This window comes from Protopterus annectens, chromosome 2.part0 (genome assembly GCF_019279795.1).
Source record: "Protopterus annectens isolate FY-2018-M chromosome 2.part0, PAN1.0, whole genome shotgun sequence".
Classification (NCBI taxonomy): domain Eukaryota; kingdom Metazoa; phylum Chordata; order Ceratodontiformes; family Protopteridae; genus Protopterus; species Protopterus annectens.
The window spans coordinates 273,244,738-273,270,112 of NC_056728.1; the positions used below are offsets into that span (position 1 = coordinate 273,244,738).

The window sequence follows — 25,375 nt, forward strand, 5'->3', positions numbered from 1 at the left end:
TGACTTATTTTTGAGTTATTTTGACTTAATTTTGAGTGTTTATCCACATACCTGTGGTTGGTTCAGTGGCTTAATTGTGAGATAGTGACTCATATATACCATTTGGTTTAATCTAATAGATGTTTAATCACAATCATGGATCTCTGTGGAATTTTACAAGGGCTTTCGGCCAATAAAGATAATTTAGAAGTTTTTGGTTTAAACAACAATATGGGACAAAATTCAAACAACATTTCAGTAGATGGTCAACAAAGATGTGGAGCCATTTTTTCAAAACTTAATAGACATATGAAAACCTTACGTTCAAATGTCTGGCATTTGAAATTGTTTAAGGCATATAAGATCAAGGATATTACACCAAGGGGACTTAGGTCCGTTTACAACCCCTAGTTGCTAATATAGATACTGAACTATCTAGGGAATGGGCAGATGCCCAGCATCAGGCTTCCATGCACTTTGTTGATTGCCTATCTAGGTATTATGACAGGATAATACAAAGTCAATTAACAGAGATCCAAGTTTTATGTGGTGAAGCCGAAAAATTTAGTTCTGAGGGGTTTTACCCACAATATATTTCTGACCTTGCCAAGGATTTATCATCACTAGAACAACAACTTATGAAGCGTAAAATCCATAAGTTCAACAGAGACCTCATGGATTATGACAAAGGTAAACCGTTTGTTAGTCAAAAGTCAGTTAGATTTACTGATCATACTAATACACACAACACCAGCAGGAAACGACCTAGATCCATTTTAAGACATAAGAATGTTACATCTGATGCAACCTCCGAGGATGATACATCATCTGCTACTGATGGTGAAGTTCCCTCACGCCAGGCGTCCCCAGCTACAAAAAGAAAACAACCACCCCCTTTAGATCCAAGAGCAGGAGGGGGGGGTAGAAAGCACCACTCTAGACTTAGGGTCTCCAACCCTACAGTGCCTATTACAACAGATGGTCAAATAACCAATAATGTTTTTAACATTTCATCTTTTGATCTTTCTCCTGTGCACGTACGACTTCTCAATAAAGGCCTCAATTTTGTTCCCAGTGCACCTGTCTCTGAAAATCATTTATTAAAAGATGTAAATGACTTTTGTAGATTACTTAATCTTAAGCTATTTTTTGCAGATTCTGATACTACTCAAAGATCATCTGATTTTAGATTTGGCAAATCAACTTTCATTCCACCTATGAATAAACATGTCTCGATATTTAGAGATTGTGTAATGAAAGATTTACACTCTTCTATTTTGTATGAGCCCAAATCTAATAATCTTAATTCAGATGAAAGAATGGCTCTCTCTGAACTCAAGGATAACCACGACATTGTTATTAACATGGCTGACAAAGGCAGTGCCATTTTAGTCATGGATTATATCAATATATGGAAGAAGCTTTACGACAATTATCAGACACTGGCTATTACATGGAAATGATGATAGATCCTACCCCAAATTTTAAGGTGGAAATTGATTCTTTTTTTGGATTTGGCAGTGGAACAAGAAATTATAACTAATCAGGTAGCTACACAACTGAAGGTGGATGAACCAATCCCACAATACTTATATTTGCTACCCAAAATACATAAGGACCCTCTCCATCCTCCGGGCAGACCTACTGTGTCCGGCAGAGGCTCCTTAACTGAGCCACTGTCAGCTTTTCTTACACACCACCTAAAACCATTATTAAAACATGTTAAATCTCGTATACAAGACACCACAGAATTTTTAAACATTATTAATGATTCTCAACTGGAGCCCAATTGGTGGCTTTGCACATTGGATGTTGCTTCTCTATATACCAGCATTCCTCATGATGTGGGCATTCTTGCAGTTTCATACTGGTTATATAAATCTGATCTGTATTCTACAGGTTTTAATAACTTTCTGATTAAACTGACTGAAATTGTTTTACGCAAAAATATTTTCTATTTCAAAGGAAAAGCATACTGGCAAATCAAGGGCACTGCTATGGGGGCATCATTTGCACCGATATACACAGATCTTTTTATGGGATATTATGAACAAGCATTTACATATGATGTTCAACAGAATATATACATTCAAGATCTAGATATCTGGCGTAGGTATTTAGATGACTGTTGGATGGTGTGGCGTGGAGACAGGGACCAGTTGGCCGAATTTGTGTCTTACTTGAATAACAATTCTTTTGGCATCAAATTCACTGCTAACATTGAGCATGACAAGATTGTCTTTCTAGATGTGGGTATCACCAGGCTTTCAGACACCTTGGCCACTTCTGTCCATCGGAAATTTCCGGAATACAATACATTACTACATGCCAAAAGTTCCCATCCACGCCACATCATCCGAAATATCCCAAAATCTCAGTTCATGCATATCAGACGTATTTGTTCTTTGGAACAAGAATATTCCACTTGCAGTCTTGACTTGTCAGAAAGATTCATCAATTGTGGATATAACAAACACAATCTTTCTCTTACTATGGATGAAACCAAATGTTTGACACGAACAGGCCTATTGGAATATAGATCAAAAGAGAGGGCATCTTCTGGTCAACCTTTGATGTTAGTAACTACTTATGGTACCAACACTGATAGGTTCAGAGACATTATCAATCAACACTGGGACATTTTGAAGTCACATGACTTTTTCAATACTATCCTACCTGAACAATGTTTGTTCTCATATCGTAGAGGATGTAACATAAATTCTTACCTCACTCATTACAAAAGGTATATTCCTACTATTCCACTACAAACCACTTTATTTGGTGATATTTTAGTTGGTTGTTTCCCATGTAGCCATTGTACTGCTTGCCAACATGTCTGTAAAACAACTGAATTCTCAAGCAAGAACACTTCTAGGGTTTTCAACATTAGGGTTTTCGGCAATTGCAGTTCAGATTGGGTGATTTATTTAGCAACGTGCACTTGTTCAGCTTTTTATACAGGCCAAACATCCAGGCCTGTCAGACTTAGAATAAGTGAGCACATGAGTGCTATTAGGAACAAACGTTTATCCAATGCACTGTTTAAACATACCATCAATCACCCATCTGCTGCATTTAAATTTGTTATTATTGATAAGATAGTATTGCACAGGAACTTTAAAGCAGGATGGCATACTAAATTAAATCATATGGAGAACATGTGGATCATCAAATTAGGGGGACTGTTCAGGCCAGGGCTAAATGAAACAGAATAATACTATAGACAACTATACATGGTTGATTCTGTTTTTTGATTTATGAGATTGATACTCACTCAGGTATACATAGGTTAAATTGTGTATATATTTACTTATGTATAATGTTTATCATGTACATTTTTCATTATGTACATTTTTTATCATGTATATTTTGATACACATGTTTGATATCAGGGCATGGGATGTTATCAGCAATTATTTCTATTTATTTCTTTTTAATTTCTATATATGTACATTTTTCATTTTTTAATTTTCTCTTTGGTTGGCTATTGTGGTGGTGTGTGGTGTATGTCTCTTTAAGGGCTCCAATATATCAGACCAGGAAATGGTGAAGATGTTTCAGACAAAATTTTATTTTTTTTGAGCATTGAAAAAGGCTACTTAAAGCCGAAACCGGTCTGCTATTTTGTATTGGCTTATTAGCCATTAACTTTGGTTTACATCTGACTTCAATAAAAGTATCTTGAAGCAATCCTTTACGTGCTGGTTCATCCTTGTGTACTTCGATGATGGTTTCTGTGACCGTGCACGTTGTCTTTCGTGCGTGAACTTTTGGTTCTACACTCAAATTCTAACTAACCTTAACTCCTCTCTCCTTGCTAGACTTTAGACTACTTATCACAAAGTAACTAGATTTGCAACCCAACAACCCTACAGAGGTCACCACCGTCTCTCACTAAGATACTTAAACTGGCTCGAACTGCCCCAACTCCTCCTTCTCTCTCAGCTCCAAACCATACACTCAATCCTATAGCAGCCATCTTTCTGTACAGCCTTACTCTCTATCATCTCCCATTATGCTCCTACAAGAAACCTCCGTAGCTCTTCCCAAGACCTTCTAAAAATCTGCAAGCCCAAATCTAAAGCAGGACAAAATGTATATAGCTACCACCCCTCTACTGAATGGAACAAACTTCCTCTCAAGATTCGAACACAGGCACATCCCAAATAGTTTAAGCTAACACTAAAGGAATATTTCAATAAGAAATGGATCTGCCAAGGCTCAAATCCTCCTTGAAAACTTTCCATTCTCAACTTTCCTCAATCTATGTACTTTTCTCTGTAATACTCACATAACTACCTGTCTGACTTGATTAAAAAAAAAAAAGAAAAAAAGAAAACCTGATTTTTGTACTTTATATTCCTTTCTGCTTAACTAATATATGTACAACCAATTGTTATCTGTATAAGATTTAGATGTATTCTACTTGTATAAGATCTATACTAATGTACTTAATGTTATACTTGTATGTACTGGAGCTTTTCTCCCAGGGCCTCTGCTGAAAAAGGGCCTTGGCTCAGTTAGACATTCCCGGTCAACAAATGTAAAATAAAATAAATAAAAAAATAAATATCTAAAAAACTGTCGCTATTTTTGTAGCTTTATCACCACATTATATTTAGCTATTGGCGTTGTCCAGATTTCTTGCAATACCTCTCAACTGTCCAGATGTTCACAGAATGTCCAGATTTTTGCCTATTTTTAATCTATTCCTCAAAGTTTGTGGTTTTCTAGCAAATCACAGAGAATTTAATTAATTAAATAATGACAGATTTTTGATTTTCAGACTTCGCATCCTCCAGAAAATGCATGGCAACTCAAAACCTTTTACAAAACCTTTTATTCTAGCAACTTTCTAAGCTTATAAGATCAGTACTTAAATTTTGTCCCTGTTTTTGGACCTTTGCCCCTCATTATGTTTGACTCAGTCCAGATTTGTTGTGTTGAGAGGTATGTGTGCAATCGTGTGAGTATAGAGACAGAGGTTGGTAGGGGTTGGTACATTTCTGCTAAGCAAACTACTCATTAAAATAAGTTCCCCCAACAAACTACATTCTCTCTTTCTATTTCATGGGGAGTTCCAAAATTATTTTCCCCTAAAGACAGGTTACCCTTATTTCTCTGTCTTGGTGATGAGGGTCATTGTAACAAATCCTCGTGAAACCACCAAGCAATAATGCCAAAGTCCTTTTTACTGAATTTGTAACTTGGGAGCTCTTGTTGGTGCCTGTCCTCAGGAATACTTACTTGACTGGTTCATAAACTGCAATGGTGACTGGCTCTAATTGCAGTATACAAGCCAATCAACAACTGCGCTGCACAGCGAATGATGTTCAACGCAGAACAGAGGAGCAGCTATTTGATTAGTTTGTATACAGCGATGCTAACTGGCAGTAATTGCAGTGTACAAACCAATCAAAAGCCATGTAGCAGAGCCAAAGCAGAACAGTGGAACACCAGGTTTGTTTATGGTTGAATGTGGAGCATTCCGCATAATCTGGAGAACTTGGCTGCTCAGCTGATGAAATCTAGAGGAAAGCTCCACAAACCCTAATGGAAATACTTAGTTACAACTTTTAGCACTGTTGTTACAAGGGAAGTGTGCCCAGGTTGGGCTTGCTCACTCTGAATTGTCTCAACTGGTTCAACATGCAAATTATGGTGTGGGAAGGTGGGACCATCACCTCCTGATATGTCTTGGCCAATGACAGCCCTCTACTCTGGGTACACCTCCCACTGAATACGGTAAAAACCCTGTATAAAAGCTAATTCAATTCAGTATGCAACTAAGCACTCATCCATTGACTAATAATAAAACTTTTATTAGGAAACTAATTAAAGGCTATTTTGCATCCTTTCAACCAGGAGGAGAATAAGACAGTGGTAACAAACTCAGGAGAAACTGCTCACTGCAATTCTTCAATCAACTCAGGATTCAAAAGAGCAGAAGGCACATACCTAAAGTATTTTTCAAAACTATCAATGTATTTCTACCATTTAGATCTTTGTGTTTTTCCTTCCCAATTGCAAGGGAAGACTTGGGGTATGGAATTCATCAGCAAAGGGTGCTACTATCCTTAACATGTTAACAGTATGCAGACAAATTTGGAGGGCTGCCTTCTTATGGGAGTTACAAATTTTGGTACTTGCGTATCATCGCAACCACATTCAAACAGCTGGATAATACGTAACTGCCGAAAGCAACTCCGGGTAGTTTATACCTGACTGGATAATGTTTGGCTTTGTGAAAGAATTACCAGGCAATGGTGACTGGCTATGCTGGGGCCAGCCTGGGGGAACATTTGCAGCTGTTTTGTTGTTAATACTTAGTTGCTCCAACATTTTGGTTTCTCCTTCTTTCGCGAATTATGCACAGATGTATTAGTAACGTGAAGTATTTCATAACAGAATGCACTGTTTTTCCATGTTGTTAATTGTTAGTGAAATAAGTTGTCCTTCAGAAGGGCAATTCGCTGACTTCAGCAGAGTGCCAGCCAACAAGAGTGTGTTGAACAGAACAGTCAGCTCTTTGCCCATAAATAAGATAAACTAAAAAGTAAAAACGACCCCCCACAATTACTTCTGAATAAAGTTCAACGAAGAACATTTGAACAGAGCATGGGTACACTTGTACAGGTTGCGAAATCAGACACATATCCATTGTGCTTTCTATAGGGCAACATATTAAAATATTAAATATTGCAGTCTGGTTCATTCATTCTTAGTGAAGGAGCAGTTTAGGAGAGTTTTCCTGCAATACAGCACAGGGTCAAAGACTGCCCTGTGACCCCCCCCCCCAACCACACACACTTCGAATGATTTGGCTCCTTATTTAACGGAACTCAACCCTGCTAGTCAAGAAGTGGGGAGAAAGCCTAAAAGTACAGACGAATTGTCAATATTTCGATTATACAGTTACTAAGCTGCTATCGGCAGTTATGTATTATCCAACTGTTTGGAATGTAGTTGCGATAATACGCAAGTACCAAAATTTAAACAATCATTTTATTGTGACAGGATCATATATTCCTTGTTTAAGTATCTTGTGTGTCTCTGCAAATTTATAAATGAAAAAAAAAAAAACTAATGAAAGCCTCTTTTAAAAAACTGCAAAGAGCAATGACATGACCTGTTGGTTGTAGCCATTATACCTAAAAAGCAGTAATTAGTTTAAAAGTAAATTTAGCTAAGCATCTACCATAAAAAGAAGTTATGTACTCATCATAACGTTCCATCTGAGTAGCTGTACTTCATTTGTCTTCAATCTTTGGGCTTCTCATCTGGCATGGATCAGACAGGGTCACTTAGCTAGCATCACTGATCTGAGTTTTCAGCTCCTCCCCCAAACCCATAATTCCCTCCATTCTCCTTCCTCCCTTCAGATCGAGTTTGCTGCTGACAAACGCACACCCAACCCAGCAAGGCCTTATCACTGCTGACTGTCCAAAAACTTCCTGAGCCAAGGAACATAAGGAGCCTTTTGTGACATGTACTTTCTTACACATGGTCAAAATAATAGTAGAAAGGCAGGGAGAAGGGGGTGCAGTTGAAGACAAATGAAGTGCAACTACTCAGATGGAATGTTATGGTGTGTACATAACTTCTTTATCTGAAGTAGTTTACTTCATTTGATCTTAAAACTTTGGGACAGAGTCCCCAGCTACTCACACACCTGGGAGGCCCTCATGGAAGGATATTTCTGAGTACAGCGGAGCCAAACAAAGTCCTACCTCTGGAAATGGTGTCCAACTTATAGTGGAAAATGAAAGTATGAGATGAGGACTACATAGTGGCAGAATAGATGTCATCCAGAGAGACCCTGGACCAGAATGCTGCTGAGGTAGCCATATACCAGGTAGAGTGTGTTTTTACCTGACATGGTGGAGAGAGCCCCTTAGCTAGACAGACCCTGGTAATGCATTCGGTTATCCATCTGGCAACTGTAACCTTGGTTGGTTTGCCCAAGAAAGGTTTAGCATAAGAAACAAACAATTGGTCAGATTTTCTAAAGGATTTAGTCCTGTGAAGATAAAAACGCAGTTGTCTATATATATCTAACAAATGCAATTTATATTCTCTCCTGTTTTGAAAATTTGGAAAAAAATACTGGCTGGTTAATAGCTTGGTTTATGTTTGCTTCAGTGGACACCTTTGACAAAAAAAGAAGAATTGGTGTGCAGAAAGACTCTATCCTTGTGGAAGATCAAGTAAAGCAATTTGATAGAAAGAGCTTGGAGTTCCGATAACTTCCTAGCAGAAGTGATGGCTACCAAGAAAGCAGTCTTCCAGGATAGATATTGTAATTCAACTGTAGCTGCAGGTTGAAAAGGGGGTGAAACAACAGCCTGGAGAATCCAGGTAAGGTCCCACATAGAATCTTTCTCCAGAGGACGCAGTACTAAGGTACCCTTTAGGAAAAACTTGCAGAGCTTTGAAGACGCCAAGGAAGTCATATTGTCCCCTACGTTAAAAGTAGAGATAGCGTCCAGTTGTACTTTAATAGTGGACGAACTGGCACCCTGTTGAAAAAGACCCACTAAGAAATCTAAAACTGCCAAGACTGAAGCTGTAAAAGGGTCTAAGGCATGCTGCGAAGCCCAGACCAAGAAACGCTTCCACTTGCTATGGTAGACTCTTCTGGTGGACGACCTGTGAGCCGCAACCAGAATTTCCTGAAACGAGGAAGATAAACCGGGAATCCTGATGATCATGAGAACTGCAGCAACTAAGCTGTGAGCTTCAGACTGACCAGAACTGGATGCGGTATCCCCGAGGGGTGAGAAATAAGATTCAGAACTGGATCCAGAGTCCATGGTGGTACTACTGTGCGAGACCGTAGGGATGGGAACCAGACTTGGCGAGGCCTGAATGGGACAGTGAGGATGACTGTGCTCCCCAGCCTGCAAGCTTTCTGCAGAAATTTGGAGAGTAAGGGCAGTGGAGGATAGGCATATAGTAAACCAGGTGGGCCAAACATGAACAAGAGCGTCTCTGGGGGCTTCCCCCTGAGGGGGGCACAGGGCGTAGAACTCACTGCATTTTGTATTGGAAGGAGATGCAAAGAGATCGCAGCAAGGACGACCCCACCAGAGGAAGATCTGCTCCGCCACTGAAAGGTTCAGAGACCACTCGTAAGGCATCAGAATGGACCTGCTGAGCCAGTCCACTAGAATGTTGGACCGACCTGGAATGTACGTTGCTACCAGAAAATGGCCAGTGGAGATTGCCCATTCCCACACTCTCATGCCTTTGCGACAAAGGGGATAAGATTTGGTTCCCCCATTTGTTGATGTACCAGACTATTGACATGTTGTCCGCCTGGATGGCAATCATCCCTAGAGGCAGATGGGCATGAAGAGCTTGCAATGCTAGAAGCACCGCCCTCATCTCTAGCACGTTGATATGCAGACTGGTCTCAGGAAGGGACCACGTGCCTTGGACTGTCCGCCCCGAGAAATGCCCCCCCTATCCAAACAGGGAGGTGCCCGTGGTCACTGTGGCTTTGGGCAAGGGTGGAAGAACGGGGAGTTCCCCTTGCTATATGTCCGGAGAGAGTCCCTGCACAGCTGGGATATTCAAACAGGATAAGATAAGGGTTGGTCCAGAAGAGACCACTGAACGGCAACAGTCCAGTTTAGAATGAGCATGTGAAGGTGTGCTAAGGGCAATAGTTGAATTGTAGCAGCCATGGAACCCAAGGCCCTGAGAACTGATTCCGCCGCTGGAATCTCTATATAAAGAACCTGCAAGACATGCATCTTCAGACGGTGTATTCTCTCCGGTGTAAGAAAGACCTGCATTTGAATCGTTATGTAACCGAGTTCCAATGAAGTCTAGGCTCTGAACAGGAGTCAGTGCTGATTTGGAGAGATTAATGGTAATGCCTATATTTTTGGCTAAGAGTAGAAAAGAGTCCCTGACATGGCACAGAAGATGCTTGGTCGGGGCAGCAAAGAGCCAATTGTCCAGGTACGGAAAGAACTGAATACCCTGAAGACTCAGGTGACCCGCAACTACTGCCATCACTTTGAACACCTGGGGGCCGGTGGGGAGACCAAAGGAAAGGGCTCTGAATTGAAAGTGATTGGCTCCTAGCCGGAAGCGGAGAAACCTCCGGGAGCATCTCTACATCTTGATATGGTAGTAAGCATCTTGGAGGTTGATCGAGCACATCCAGTCAATCATCTGCAGATACGGCAAGATAAAAAGAAGAATGACCATCTGAAAGAAAATTTGTCTTAGTTACTGCCAGGTTTAGGGTGTAAAGATCTAAGATGGGTCTTGGGTCCCCTGTCTTCTTTGGCACTAAAAAAAACTTGGAATAAAACCCCAATCTGGACTGGTCTGGGGGGACCCTTTGGATGACTCGTTTCCTTAGCAGCTTGTCTACTTCTAAGGCTGCTGCCTCCCGTTGAGCGGGTGGAACATCTAGGAGGTGCCTGGGGAGAAGAGGTGGTTGGTCGAATGGAAATGAATAGCCTCTGGATATGATCTGCAGCACCCAGCGATCGTTTGTAATGGACTCCCATGCTGCTGGGTGCAGCGAAAAGCGACCCCTGACTGCCTCCAGAGAGGAGCAGTCGGGGAACCCTTCAGGGCTGCTGCCCGGGACTGTCCGAGAAAGGTTCTCAGGACCCAGTATTTCTCGGAGCCCCTCTGCCTCTGGGCAAGCATCTATCATAACTCCTTCTGCCTCTGGGGGACAAATTGTTCCGAGTGCCCCAGGAAAATGCCTGAGAATTTCAGAACCACATCTTCTTCGTCCCTTGCTGATTCCTGGAAAAGGATCTTTGAGGGGAAGAGAAGCGGATTGCGATTGCAGACAGAGTCTTCCCGTCCTTCTCACGCTGGACAAATGTCTCTCTCACTGACTTCCCAAAAAGGGAAGAACCATCAAAAGGGGCATTGGTAAAGGACGCCTTAAAGGGGTCAGAAAACTGACATAGCTGGAGCCAGGAATGGCGCCTGAAGGTGATTCCTGAACTGGCAGCCCTAGTGGCTCCCTCCGTGGCATGGGAGAGGAGGTGGCATGGACGTATTAGAAATGGCTTTTAGAGTGGCCATTCGGGTGGCGAACATCATTCTTTCCTCCGCTGACATGGCCTCTGGGGTCAATTCAGCGACCTCCTTGACTAGGTCACACTGTAATCGAGTCAGGTGTGCCATATAGTTCTGTGCCCGGATGGCAAAGGTCGCTGAAGCATATAACCACTTCCCAAAATGGTCCAAAGTCTGTGACTCGCGGTTAGGAGGGTGGACCATACAGCTCTCTTGAGCTAGCTCTTTCTTTGTGGCCACTGCCATGACCATAGCATCTACAGGGGATCCTTTGAACTAGTGCATCCTGCCTGCTGGGGGACTGAGGACCTTGTCAGGACGTTTTGGGATAGGCCCCACCATATCCTGCTCCTTCCACGTCAGAGATGTTATTAGATCCACTAAGGGATTCATGGGAAGGGACATCCAGGAAGTAGATGGGCCATTGCCGAATGCCTCAAGAAACACTGTTTCATCCGGGGTCAGTTTTTGGGCAGACCGGTCCCCTTTCTGGCGCAGGATTTCCATGAGGTCTCCAAAGGAGACATCCTCGGGGGGGGGGGGGGTCACGGGAAACCTTTCCTTTCCTCCAAATCAGTGTCTGAGGTCACGAACTGTAAAGGAGAGCCCAGGTGTCTCCTTTTACACTTCCATTTGAAAGGGACCTCCTCAGCATGACTCTCTGGGGAGGACTCGCAAACATCCAGGTGCTTCCTAACTGGAGCGGCTTGAGGCATTACAGGTGCAGGCTGTCCCGGAGAGGATGAAAGGGTCGGAACCATACCAAATCCAGAGGGAGTTGGGGCGGAGTCCGAGGATGAGATGGTCAAGGGTCTCGACGGTGCTGAGAAAACCCTCTCCACCACACTGAACGCAGATGGAGAACGAACCTCCAAAGTGGACCCCAACAGAGCCATTCCCCTCTGATCTGACAGGGGAGCTGAGATACCAAGGGAGGCACTGTGGTCTGACCCACTCAGAGCTGACAGCACCCCATGAGATCTGACACGGTCGGATCCGACAAACTCAAAGCAACGGCTGGCACTGAGGTACTAGGTACCACCTGTGCCAACCCCTCAACCCTAAGGGTCCTCGGATTCAAGGGCTTCGATACCACAGGATGGATCAGAGAAGGAGAAATTGGAGAGAAAAAGGTGTTTGAGGCACCCCTTCCCATCTGAATTTGAGTGGGGATGAATTTTCACATCATTTTGTCTATCTCCGCTTCTCTAAGGGACCAGGTGGAGAGGAAGAGGAAACCACAGAAACAGGTCTAGAATGGTGGAGAGAGGAAACTAAACACAGAGGGGAAGGAGGGAGGTTGGAAGCAATGCATGGAACCATGATGGGAATAACAAAATGCAATGCAAAAAAAGCCCATCCTAGAAATAGTTGTTTTGAAGGATGCGAAAACATGGGTGGGTCACAATCATAGTGAGTGAGCTGAGATTGCACATGAATCTTAATGGATTTAGCTGCGCACACTTTCCTTGTACTACTAGGTCTAAAAATCATCCTTGGCCTGTCCTGTCTGACCTTAACAGTACCTTTGGAAGAAGAGCATCCACTTTCCAAGTTGTGTGTGAAACCCCCTTTGTGCAAAACTGTGGCAGCTGGTGGTTTAGTGGAGAAGCGAACAGATCTTATGTCTGGAGTCCCCCTGACTGTCAATTTCTGAAATACATGAAGATCCAGTTTCCACTTGTGGGGATCCATGATTTGTCTGCTTAACACATCTGCTAAGGAGTGTGCTGCTGGCAGCAGAAACCTTGCTGCCCTTGTTTGTTGAAATGCCACATGACAGTTGTGTTTGTCTGTTAGAATCAACACCTGCCCTGGAAGAAGTAACTCTTTGAAAGCCAGTAATGCGACTGGACTGCTAACATCTCCTTCATGTTGATATGTAGATGCTGTAGTCTGGCAGGCCACTTGTCTTGTATCCACTTTCCATGTAGATGAAATCCTGGCAGTGCTGTGTCCATACATTTTGAGATACCATTGAATACAAGATGCCATGAACTAATGCTTGAAAGACTGTCTTTGCAGTCAGCAGCACGGACTGATGAGATAGTTGATGGAAGTAAAGGCCATCTGGGCTGCTGTATGCAGTCACACACCCAGAAAGCACATTTTGAGAGGGTACTACTGGACTTTATTATTTCTCACAGAATACCCAGGGGCATCTGCTGCACTAACATATGCTATAACATATTCCTAGAGGTTTCTTCTTTTCTTGAGCAGAATCAGGCAATTGTCCAAATAAGGATAGATTTGAAGTCCTGAAGTCCTTGTAAGCTGAAGTGGAGCCAGAACCACAGAACTGATAATGAGAATCTCCAGCTCGAAACCAGAGACTTCCTCCTGTAACTTTAGCTGATAGGCACATGAAAAGGTAAGCTTCCTAGAGATAAAGTTACCATCCAGTGATCAAGCTGTTGTAACGCCAACATCTTGAACTTGGGAATGTCCAGATAAGTGTTGAGGAGAGAATAAAATCCTAGGCCCCTTTCTGATACAGGACTGGCTGAATGGCCCCCATTTGGGAGTAACTGAGAAACTTGCTTTGTGAGCTCTTTTCTTTGTGGAGGGCTGAAAAGGCAGGTCATTGGGTCTGTTTACGAAAAGGGACTGACCCCTGCCCTCAGAAGTCTGAGCAGGTGAACACTGGGAATCATAAGCAGGATATGTCCACCCCCTAGCAGGGCAAATTTCTACTAAACTTGGGCTGTACCTGTGCAAAAATCACATCAGACTGTAAAGGAGCATCCAAAACTTTGTCTTAACATGCTCAGCCAAATGATAAAGGAGCATCCAAAATCTTGTCTTAAACATGCTCCTCAGCCATTTTTCCCTCAACCAAAGGAGATAATTTTGATATTTCAGCATGTGAAACTGACAATTCAATGCTCTCATGGCTAGAGGAAGAAGCCTATAGTACCTATCAGGTTTAACAGGAGCAGGGAGGCAGGAATCAGGGTTCAGGGAAGCTCTGCAAAAACATCCTTCCTGGAATCAGAGTATCCTGGCCTTCCCAGTTAAAGTGCTCCTCATGGAAATGCAGAGTCTCTGAAAAAAAAAACTCAGGAGGAGGAGAAGAGGAGCATCATCCATCATCCACATCAGAATCAGAATAATGAGGATACCCCTGCAAAATCAGAAGAAAGAGAAAGCCCAAACCTGTTCAAAACTGTCAAACTCTGTTGGTTAACTGAACTTGGCCTTCCTCTAAAAGTTTTGGCAACAGAAGAAGGAGAGGCTCTTGTCCTTACGCTTCTTGATCTGGCGGGGCGCGGAGCATCCAGGCCCTAAACAAGGTATACACAATGTATGGTAATCCCTATGAGGTATCTGTTTCCACAAGAAATACAGTTTATCTTTCTGACATCGGTTAAATACTGGTACTGAACCAAAATGTTGGAAAACGAAGAACATCAGCAGACCGCGTTCTGACCTCCTCTGGCTCCGGAGAAAATCTTGCGAAGTGGAGCCGAGGGAACTGGGCCTGGAAGACACAATCTTAAAGGGCGGACCAGCCGGGAGAGAGCAGTCGGGAGACTGCTTGCGGGGCCTATCCTTTTTTGTCTTCTCCCCTTCCCCAGACCTCCTGGCAGGAGGTTGAGTCCCTGAGGCCTGGGAAGGGGAAGATACTGCTGCAGGACAAGATCCAGTGGAGGGGGTGGGAACGGCCGTCCCCGACAAGGGCAAAAGGCCCTTAACTATCAGTTTGTTCCTCCTGTCCTGAAGTGCTCTGGGATTAAACCCAGTGCAGACAGGACAGGGGGTATCAAGGTGAGAGGCACACAACACACAAAGTGTGGCCATCAGCAGGGGAGAGCTTGTGGCCACACTCAGAACAGCATTTGAAGCCAGATTTAGGAGCTTCAGACATCATCCCCTACATAAGGCCCAAGATACACGTGTGCGTGTACACACAAACACACACACACGTAGCTAGGGAAAGAAAGAAAAGGGATTTTTTTTTTTTGCTACAGACACTAATCGTGAGTGGGAGGATAGCAAAGAAGATTAGAAAGGACAAAAACTTTAACTCACTTATGTGAAAAAGATTTACACACCATGCTGCCAAGAGCTCAGACCAGATTGCAGGCTATATTAGCGACAAACGAGATCTGAAGGGAGGAAGGAGACAGGTGGCATTATGGGTAAGAGGGGAAGGAGCTGAGAGCATGGATCAATGATGCTAGCTAAGCGGCTGTGTCGGATCCATGCCGGATCCGAAGCCCAAAGGTTGAAGACCAAATGAAGTAAACTACTTCAGATGAAATAATTACTCTGGAGTAGATATTCACTTATGCAAAACATCCAAAGTCCACAAAAAGCCTATTTTAGTACTTTATTATACCTGGGTGCAATTCAATCAAGGAAATATAAATGGAAAATAATTACTGCATATTTTTCAGACTTGGATGTAACTCAAATGTAACTTGGAATTTGTGGCCAATTTCTTACCTTTGTTGTTACTCTATAGGCCAAGTATGCATTCATTCCATCTCCTAGGGAAAAAACAAAACTGTTAAGTCACCAAACTAGACATCACATTACTGTAAAGTAAGCAAACATGGGATGCACATCTGACAACTAACTGGATGACTTTCTGTATCAAAGTTGTACTATGTATGACACCTTTCAGAAAAAAAGCATGACCTAGTAGTTTAAATGACAAATCGAAAATCACAGCCAAATAACTTTGTGTTAAAGTAATGCAACCATCTTTTAAATGCAGTGTTAAGCAGTTTTAATAGTACAGACATGCATAGGGCAATGATATATAAATGTGTACTATCTTTCTCTCTTTTGAGAAAAGAGCTTTACTTTGAAATTTCTGAGATTCTGCACATCTCTGTTTTACATATACTAACATAAGCAATGTATATTTTCTCCTGCAGCATTGCTCTGGATGTATTATTGCACGTGTTCTGACTGAAGTTGATACAACAAAATAGACAAAAGACAAATAATGGAGTTATAAATACAAGCTACTACTGAGATAAGAGTACAACATAAAATGACCTCCAAGCTGCAACTAAAATCCATTAAGGGATAAATGAAAGCTATGTACCATAATACTAGATTCATGTGGTCTTCATCTGACTATCTTAAACTGTTGTTATCGGATCAGAGTAGATCTGAGGTAGACACCTTATACTCTTCAGCTCTGAAGTACTACCTCCTCGCTCATATTGAACTGCCCTCCCTGAATCTCTTCTTTCTTCTGATCAAGTCTGTCCTACCATACTGTAAGAAACGGATGGAAGAAACCCTTAGGGGAAAAGAGAGGACTACACGAGTAGCCACAAAAGGTACGTTTCAGGATGGTCTTCACAGAAAGCCAGATGTGAATAACATAAGATGTTAGTTTGGAAAGAGAATAGTGGGAGGGATAGTTGAGTCAGACAAAAAAAGACAACATGGATCTAGTTTTATGCCATGTACATAACTTTGCATCCAATATGGTCTAGTCCATTTGCTCAGCCTGTGGACGGAGTCCCCCAGCCAGTCAAACAAGGGTGACAGTAAGAGAGAGAACATTTCCAAAATGGTGGAGCCAAAGGTAGTCCTGGAGCCAAAGGTAGCCCTGGATGTGGACTGTATATCCAATTTGTAACGACTTACAAAGGGTATGAGTGCTACACTAAGTAGCAACTGCACAAATATCAAGAAAGGCCTGAGCAAAAAAGGCAGCTAAGATAGTAACAGCTTCTCGATGAATAAAAAAAAAACTGGAGGGAGTGGCACTGTAGAAGCAGGCATGCCCAACTGAGTCTTTGAATAAGATAAGAAAAAGCTGGTTAGACTTTTTAATGGCTTTAGTCCTGTCCAAATAAAATCTTAGCTGACTATGAAGATCCAAACAGTGGATCAAGTATTCCCCAATGCTATTGAAGTTGGGACAGAACACAGGCAAAATGACTGGCTGACTCAAGTTAGAATCAGAGGACACTTTAGCTAGAAAAGAAGGATTAGTATATAGAGACACCATTGTCCTTGTGAAAGATAAGATAAGGAGGTAAAAGCAAGACAAGGCTTGAAATTACAAAACCTTCCTTGCCAAAGTAATGGTTACCAAAAACGGTTTCCCCCAAGATAGTAGTTTCAAATCCATGGTAGCTGCTGGTTCAATGGGAGTTCTAGTCAAAATTAGTAAGAGAAGGGGCAAATACCCAGGTAGACTCAAACCCCTGATAGGGGGACTCAGGAGAAAAGTACCCTTCAGAAAGGCTGTAAAAAGTTTGAGTGATGCAAGAGGTTTACTGTTCATACCCACATGAAAGATAGATGTGAGATATGGCCACTAACTGAACATTGACAGTGGAGTAACCATGTCTGGAATGAAACAAATCTGCCAGAAAATCTAAAAATTGTATCTAGAGGTGAAAAAATTATCTAAACCTTTGGCCATGAGCCAAACAGAAAATCTCTTCCACTTGCTACAGCAAATTTTCTTGGTCGAAGGCTTCTGGGAAGAAGAAAGCATGTAGAGGATTTCCCTAGAAAGCTTGGGATCTCTGGCCATCACTAGAGCTGGAGGAAGCAAGCAGTCAATTTGAGGGATTTGAGATTCAGTGGAGTCTGACCCAAAGGGTGAGAAATCAACTCTGGAGCTGGGTCCAGGACCAAATAAGGCTGCAACAGATGAGGCCACAGAAACTGGAACCATAGTTGTCTCAACCAAAAGGGGACTATGAGGATCATAGTCACACTGGAATGGACTGCTTTTTGAAGAAACTTTATCATCAATAGGTTGGATATGCATATAGGAGACTTGGAGGCTAAGCATGGAGAAAACTGTCCATTGCTAACTGTCCTCTGGGGGAATTAGGGCAAAGAAGCTGCTACACTTGGTGTTTGAAGGGGAACACAAATAGGGTGCAGCAGGGTTGACCCCTGTGACTGAACACTCAGGCTTGGATTGAGGGATCACTCTTAAGACATGAGGATGCTCCTGCTCAAGTTATTTGCCAATATGTTATATTTTCTTGGGATGTGTGTTGCTATCAGAAATCATTGCTAGGATATTGCCCACTGCCCCACTCTAATGACTTCTTGACACAGGGGGTTATAAGTGGGTTCTCTCTTGTTTATGTACATTACCAGTGCTGTGTTGCCAAACTGGGCACCTATCACATCCAGGGAGGGAGAGTCCTGAAAGGCCAGCAAAGCTAGAAGGACTGTTCTCATTTCCAAGATGGTGATGTGAGGAAGTACCACTGACTGGGACCAGGCATCTTGGGCTATCTTCCATTCAAAATGCCCACCCCCCCACACACTAAGGAAGTGTCCATAGTAAGTGTGACCTGGGGTTGAGGGAGAACAAAAAGACAGCCTGCACCAACCTGGTGAGACTCTAGGCACCAAGCAAGGTGACAGCAGCATATGTGGGTAAGATAAATGGGAAGATGCACAAGATGAGACGATATTGACCACTGGACCAATAAGGTACACTGAAGAACCCTCGTATACAATCTGGTCAATGACACAAGACAAATAGACATGGCCATCAGGAGGAGGTGGAACAAAGTAAGCTGGAGGCTGCTGAGAATTTAGAATTTGGCTACATTGCCTCAGAAAGCATATTGGGGGGGGGGTCAATTTGGTTGACAGTATCCACATGGCAAATGATTAATTCCATGGCTTGTACTGATTCAAATTTGACTTGCACTTGTGTGATGACCAAGTATAGATACATTGGAGTGAGTAGTCCCTGGCCATGATAAAGATGCATTTGAGGTTACTGTAAGGAGCCAGTTGTCCAGGTAAAAAAAGGTTCTGAACTCTTACAACCTGAGCCAGGCTGCCACCACTGGCATACACTTGGTAAACACCTGGGGAGCTGCGATGAGATCAGAGGGCAGCATTCAAAAAGTACAGTTTTGTACCTACCATAAATGTAGATGTTCGAAGATCCACATTGCTGCAGTCCTTACACTTGGGTAGTCCGCTGTCCTCGGTCGGCCCGAATATCAAAGTATTAGGCTGACGTCGGTCAAGGCGCTTAAGACTGACATCAGGACGTCAGGGTACAAATGCGCATGACCGACGTCATATCCTCAGTCTTTTCTTGCCCCAGATGTCAGAAGACCCTAAACAGAAAGGTCACAAACCAAAAGACAGCAAAAAACAACCAACCACCCTTGTACTAACCATATGTACAATATATACAATATTCACAATATGTACAACCCAAACCACACAACCGCCTCTAACTACAGAGGGAAGGAGGAGGTATTGGACTGCAGCAATGTGGATCTTGACCATCTACATTTATGGTAGGTACAAAACTGTACTATGTTCTTCATCTCACATTGCTGCAGTCCTTACACTTGGGTAGAATCCCAAAGCAGAGATAAGGGAGGATGGCAAAAAGTACAGTTTTGTACCTACCATAAATGTAGATGTTCGAAGATCCACATTGCTGCAGTCCTAACACTTGGGTAGTCCGCTGTCCCAGTCGGCCCGAATACCAAAGTATATGGCTGACGTCGGTCAAGGCGCATTAGTCTGACGTCAGGACGTCAGGGTACAAATGCGCATGACCGACGTCATATCCTCAGTCTTTTCTTGCCCCAGATGTCAGAAGACCCTAAAAAGATAAGGCTAAAACCAAAAAACACCACACACTCATGCACCAAATATATATACAATATATACAAATTTACAAGAGTATAACCACACCCACACAACCACCCCTAAACACAGAGGGGAAGGAGGGAGGTAATTGGACTGCAGCAATGTGGATCTTGAACATCTACATTTATGGTAGGTACAAAACTGTACTATGTTCTTCATACCACATTGCTGCAGTCCTAACACTTGGGTAGAATCCCAAAGCAGAGGTAAGGGAGGCTGGCAAATCATAAGGAAGCAGGAGCTGACAACATGCCCTGCAAAATAGCCATGGCAAAACCAGCCCTAGATTTAGAGTAGAGAGGAAGGTGGTAATGCTTAGAGAAAGTATGCACTGAACTCCAAGTAGCTGCCTCCAAAATATCCTTAGTTGCCACCCCTTAGAAATGCTGTTGAAGTGGCAGTAGCCCTAGTGGAATGAGGCCTAATCCCAGCTGGAATCTCCTTGCCATGATGGGAATAACAAAATGCAATGCAAAACCCAATCCACTTAGAAATAGTTTGTTTTGACACAGGCTTGCCCTGAGAACTCAAAGCAAAAGAAACAAACAACTGCTGAGACTGCCTAAAATCCTTAGTCCTGCTTAAATAATAACGCAACTGCCTGTGTACATCTAAAGTGTGCAAAATCTTTTCCCCTTATTTTGGGGATCTGCATAAAAGGTAGGCAAATGAATAGTTTGGTTTAAAGCCACACTAGAAACCACTTTAGGCATAAAGGAAGGATTAGTACGTAAAGATACCCTATCCTTATGAAAAATCAGGAAAGGCTCAACCACCATAAGGGCCTGCAATACAGACACCCTTCTTGCAGATGTAATGGCTAACAAAAAAGCAGTCTTCCATGACAAATATTTCAATTCAGCAGTAGCTGCAGGCTCAAAAGGTTGTAGAGTGAGTTTCTCCAACACAAAATTGAGGTCCCAAGCAGGAGAAGGAGCTCTATGTGGGGGTCTTATATTCTTTGCCCCTCTAAGAAATTGCTTGAACAAAGGATGAGAAAACAATGGTGGGTCACAATCATAGTGAGCTGAAATTGCTGCAGCATGAATCTTAATGGAAGAGAAAGGCAAACCTTTGTCCAATAACTCAGTAAGATATTGAAGAGCCACACTCAAATTTGGCTCAAACATCCAAATCCTTTGCTGCACACCAAAATAAAAATCTCTTCCATTTTCCTCGTACACTTTCCTTGTACTAGGTCTTCTGGCTTCCATAATCACATTCAAAACTTGTTGAGGAAGCTGAGACCTGCTATGGTTCAAAACAGAATATGCCAAGCTGTTAGATGAAGAGAGTGAAGCTTGACATTGAGCAGATGCCCGTCCTTCTGAGACAATAGGTGTGGAATCAAAGGTAAGGGCCATGGAGGCTTCCTTACCAGACTCCTCAGCAATGGGTACCAGTGCTGCTGAGGCCAATCTGGAGCTATTAAAATCATCCTTGGCTTGTCTTGTCTGACCTTTAGAAGTACCTTTGGGAGGAGAGGCAGAGGTGGAAAGGCATACACATGAAGATTTTTCCAACTGAAAGAAAGAGCATCCACTTTCCAGGCTGTGTGATGAAACCTTTTTGTGCAAAACTTTGGCAGCTGGTGGTTTAGTGGAGAAGCGAACAGATCTATGTCTGGAGTTCCCCATGACACTGACAATGTCTGAAATACATGAAGATCCAGTTTCCACTGTGGGGATCCATGATTTGCCTGCTTAACACATCTGCTAAGGAGTTCTGTGCTCCTGGCAGAAACCTTGCTTGAAGATTCAGCTGCAAGCTTAACGCAGTCTCCCACAAAATCATTGCTTGCCTGCATAGAGGATAAGAATGTGTTCCCCTTGTTTGTTGATGTACCACATGACAGTTGTGTTGTCTGTTAGAATCAACACCTGCCCTGGAAGAAGTAAATCCTTGAAAGCCAGTAATGCAAACTGGACTGCTAACATCTCCTTCATGTTGATATGTAGATGCTGCAGTCTGGCAGGCCACTTGTCTTGTATCCACTTTCCATTCAGATGAGCTCCCCAAGCTGTGTCTGAGGCATCTGTCGTTAGAATCTGACTCGCCTCTGGCCGGGTCACAGAGAGTCCCTTGTTTAGGTGACATTCCTGAGCCCACCACAAAAATTCCTTTTGAATGCAAGGTATTATTTGAATGACAGTGTCCAAATCCTGGCAGTGCTGTGTCCATACATTTGTGAGATAGCATTGTAGCTTCCTCATATGCAGTTTGGCATTGGGAAGTACCAGAATACAAGATGCCATGAACCCTAAGGCTTGAAGGACTGTCCTTGCAGTCAGCCCGGACTGATGAGATAGTTGATGGAAGTAAAGAGAGATTATTTTGTTTGTCCGGGGTTAAAAGGCCATCTGGGTTGCTGTATTCAGTCTCACACCCAGAAAGCACATGTCTTGAGAGGGTACTAGACTGGACTTTATTTCGCTCACAGAATACCCTAGGCATCTTAGCACTGCTATCACATATTCCAAATGCTGAAGAAGCACGTCCTTCCTTGAGCCAGAATCAGGCAATCGTCCAAATAAGGATAGATGTGTATTCCTTTTAGCCTGAAGAAAGCTATCACTGGAGCCAGAACCTTTGTGAATACTCTGGGCGCAGTAGATAAGCCAAAGGGCAATGCAGAGAACTGATAATGAGAATTCCCAGCTCGAAAACGCAGATACTTCCTGCAAATTAGTCTGATAGGAACATGAAGGTAAGCTTCCTTGAGATCCAAAGTTACCATCCAGTGATCTTTGCCCAGCAGAGGTAAAAGCTGTTGTAACGCCAACATTTTGAACTTGGGAATGTCCAGATAAGTGTTGTGGATAGACAGTTCCCAAATTGGTCTCCACGTGTTCCCCTTTTTGGTACTAGGAACAGGCGAGAATAAAATCCTAGGCCCCTTTCTGGCACAGGAACCGGCTGAATGGCCCCTATTTGGAGCAACAGAGAAATTTGCTTGTAAGCCTCTTTCCTTTGTTGAGGAGGAATGTCTGGCATGCCTTTGAAAGGAGGCAAGGTATGGAAATAAAACCTGTAACCGTGGTGAATGATATCCAATACCCATCTGTCTTGGGTAATTAAACTCCAGTTTTCTTTGAAAAGTGCCAACCTTCCTCCCAAAGGTGCTGCCAGCCGAGAAGATTCTGGCAGCTGAAAAGGCAGGTCATTGTGTCTGTTTACGAAAGGACTGACCCCTGCCCTCTCCAGAAGACTGAGCAGGTGAACTCCCTGTTCTAGGCCTAAAAGAACCTTGAGCTCTGCCTCTACCACGCCTAGACCTACCCCTAGACTGGGAATCATAAGCAGGATATGTCCACCCCTTGGTAGGCCAATTTCTACTAAACTTCGAGGCTGAACCTGCAAAAATCTTTAACAGTCTGCATAGACTTAGCCTTGTCTTCCATTTTCTTTAGAACTGCTTCCACAGGCGAACCAAACAACACATCAGATTGTAAGGGAGCATCTAAAATCCTTGTTTTCACATGCTCAGCTAAATTCTGATCCTCAACCAGGCGTGCCTCATGAAGAACCGAACCAGTGGCAGCCACCCTCAAGAGGCCTGCACAGCATCAAAACCACATTGCAAAGAATGCTTACCCACCTGTTCAGAAACATGAACTAAATCCTGCAACTCTTTACACTCAATACCTTCCGCCAAAGCATCTACCTTAGACTTTAATTGTGAAAGGAGATAATTTTGGTATTTCAACATGTGAAACTGGCAGTTCAAAGCTCTCATGGCCAAAGTGGAAGAAGTATACACTTTCTTTCCCCATCTATCCAAAGCCCTAGCCTCTTTATCTGGAGGAACAGGATTTTTAACAACAGAAGCCTTAACACCTTTAGGCCCCTGTGAAACAGTTTCTGGGTCTGCCCTAGGACTCTTAAAAAGATACTTATGAGCTTCAGGCACCCTATAATATCTATCCGGTTTAACTGGAGCAGGAGGCAAAGAGTCAGGGTTCAGAGAAGCCTCTGCAAAAACATCCTCTACCACATCTAGAACAGGAGGTATAGCTAAAGGCCTATGCTGGGGTAGAAACAAAAATTCCCTAAGCCTTTTCCTGAATCAGAGAAATCCTGACCTTCCCATTTAAAATGCTCCCTCATGGAATGAAGAGTCTCTGAAAATGAAAAATCCTCAGGAGGAGAAGCAGAAGGAGTAGAATCATCTACATCAGAATCAGAGTAAGGGAATACTCCTGCAAGTCTTCAGTCAAGACTCAGAAGCATCCGAACACTGCTCAAAACTCCCAAGCTCAGGTTCCACCCTAGGCCTCTTATCAGGAGGGGTATAGAACCTCTAATCATTGTAATCAAATCTTCTGCCATCTTAAGCATATGCTTCTTAGGTACAGACCCTGAAGAACTAGGGGTAACTCCTGAAACAAAACCTGGCCTGCCCCTGGGAGAAGCCTTGGAAACAGCAGGGAGGGCCTAACCACCTTAGGAAGGGAGGGAAGAACAGCTACCTGAGAAGCCCCTTCCGCCTGGCCTACCTCCTGAGAGGTCACATCTTGCAGTAATAAAGTCTCTCCCTGGGATTCCAAAGAAATTTCTGGCTGAACCCTGGCTCCACCGAGCCCCTAAAGAACCAACGTCTGGGACGGACGGTTCTTCCAGCCTAGGCTTTGCTGTTTTGTCCTTGCGCTTTTTGACGAAGCGGGCCGGAGCATCCGACGCATTTTATAATTACACCGCTTCCCAAAACTAACCTGGCACAATCTAATCTTCTCTTTATAGTGCTTGTTAAATCTAGCACAAGAGCGACAGCCAACAACGCCGTGCTCAGGCCCTAAGCAAGGTATACACAAGGTATGGTAATCCCTATGAGGTATCTGTTTCCCACAAGAAATACAGTTATTCACTTTTTCTGACATCTGGTAAAATACTGAGGCAAGAAAAACAAAATAATCCCCAACGGGGTACTTAGCCAACTTGGATTCGGTCTGAAACTCCGACTTCGGAAAATCTCAGAACGCCAACCTGCACTTGCAAAACTGCTTCTGCATCAGACCATGCGGCAAAAAAGACTGAGGATATGACGTCGGTCATGCGCATTTGTACCCTGACGTCCTGACGTCAGACTAATGCGCCTTGACCGACGTCAGCCATATACTTTGGTATTCGGGCCGACTGGGACAGCGGACTACCCAAGTGTTAGGACTGCAGCAATGTGGTATGAAGAACATCTATAAAACAGTAGGAGCTGCCAAAATGCCCTGTAAAATTGCAGTGGCAAAACCAGCCCTCGATTTAGAGTAAAGTGGAAGGTGATAATGCTTAGAGAAAGTATGCACTGAACTCCAAGTAGCTGCCTCCAAAATATCTTTAGTTGCCACCCCCCTTAAAAAAGCTGTAGAAGTGGCAGTAGCCCTAGTGGAATGAGGCCTAATCCCAGCTGGAATCTCCTTGCCATGATGGGAATAACAGAAAGCAATACAAAACCCAATCCACTTAGAAATAGTTTGTTTTGACACAGGCTTGCCCTGAGAACCCAAAGCAAAAGAAACAAATAACTGCTGAGACTGCCTGAACCCTTTAGTTCTGCTCAAATAATATCGCAACTGCCTGTGTATATCCAAAGTGTGCAAAATCTTTTCCCCTTTATTTTGGGGGTTTGCATAAAAAGTAGGCAAATGAATAGTTTGGTTTAAAGCCACACTAGAAACCACTTTAGGCATAAAGGAAGGATTAGTACGCAAAGATACCC

General features: G+C 43.1%; 1 protein-coding gene across 2 annotated transcripts in view; it reads right to left on the reverse strand.

Moving 5' to 3' along the window:
• The window catches only part of SNX2 (sorting nexin 2), a 1,338,063-nt gene that overhangs the window by 643,297 nt on the left and 669,391 nt on the right, over nt 1-25,375 (reverse strand). For both annotated transcript variants that reach the window (XM_044060758.1, XM_044060759.1), the window contains exon 5: nt 15,487-15,530. In XM_044060758.1, the coding sequence (XP_043916693.1) occupies nt 15,487-15,530 (44 nt within the window). The remainder of the gene's footprint in view (nt 1-15,486; nt 15,531-25,375) is intronic.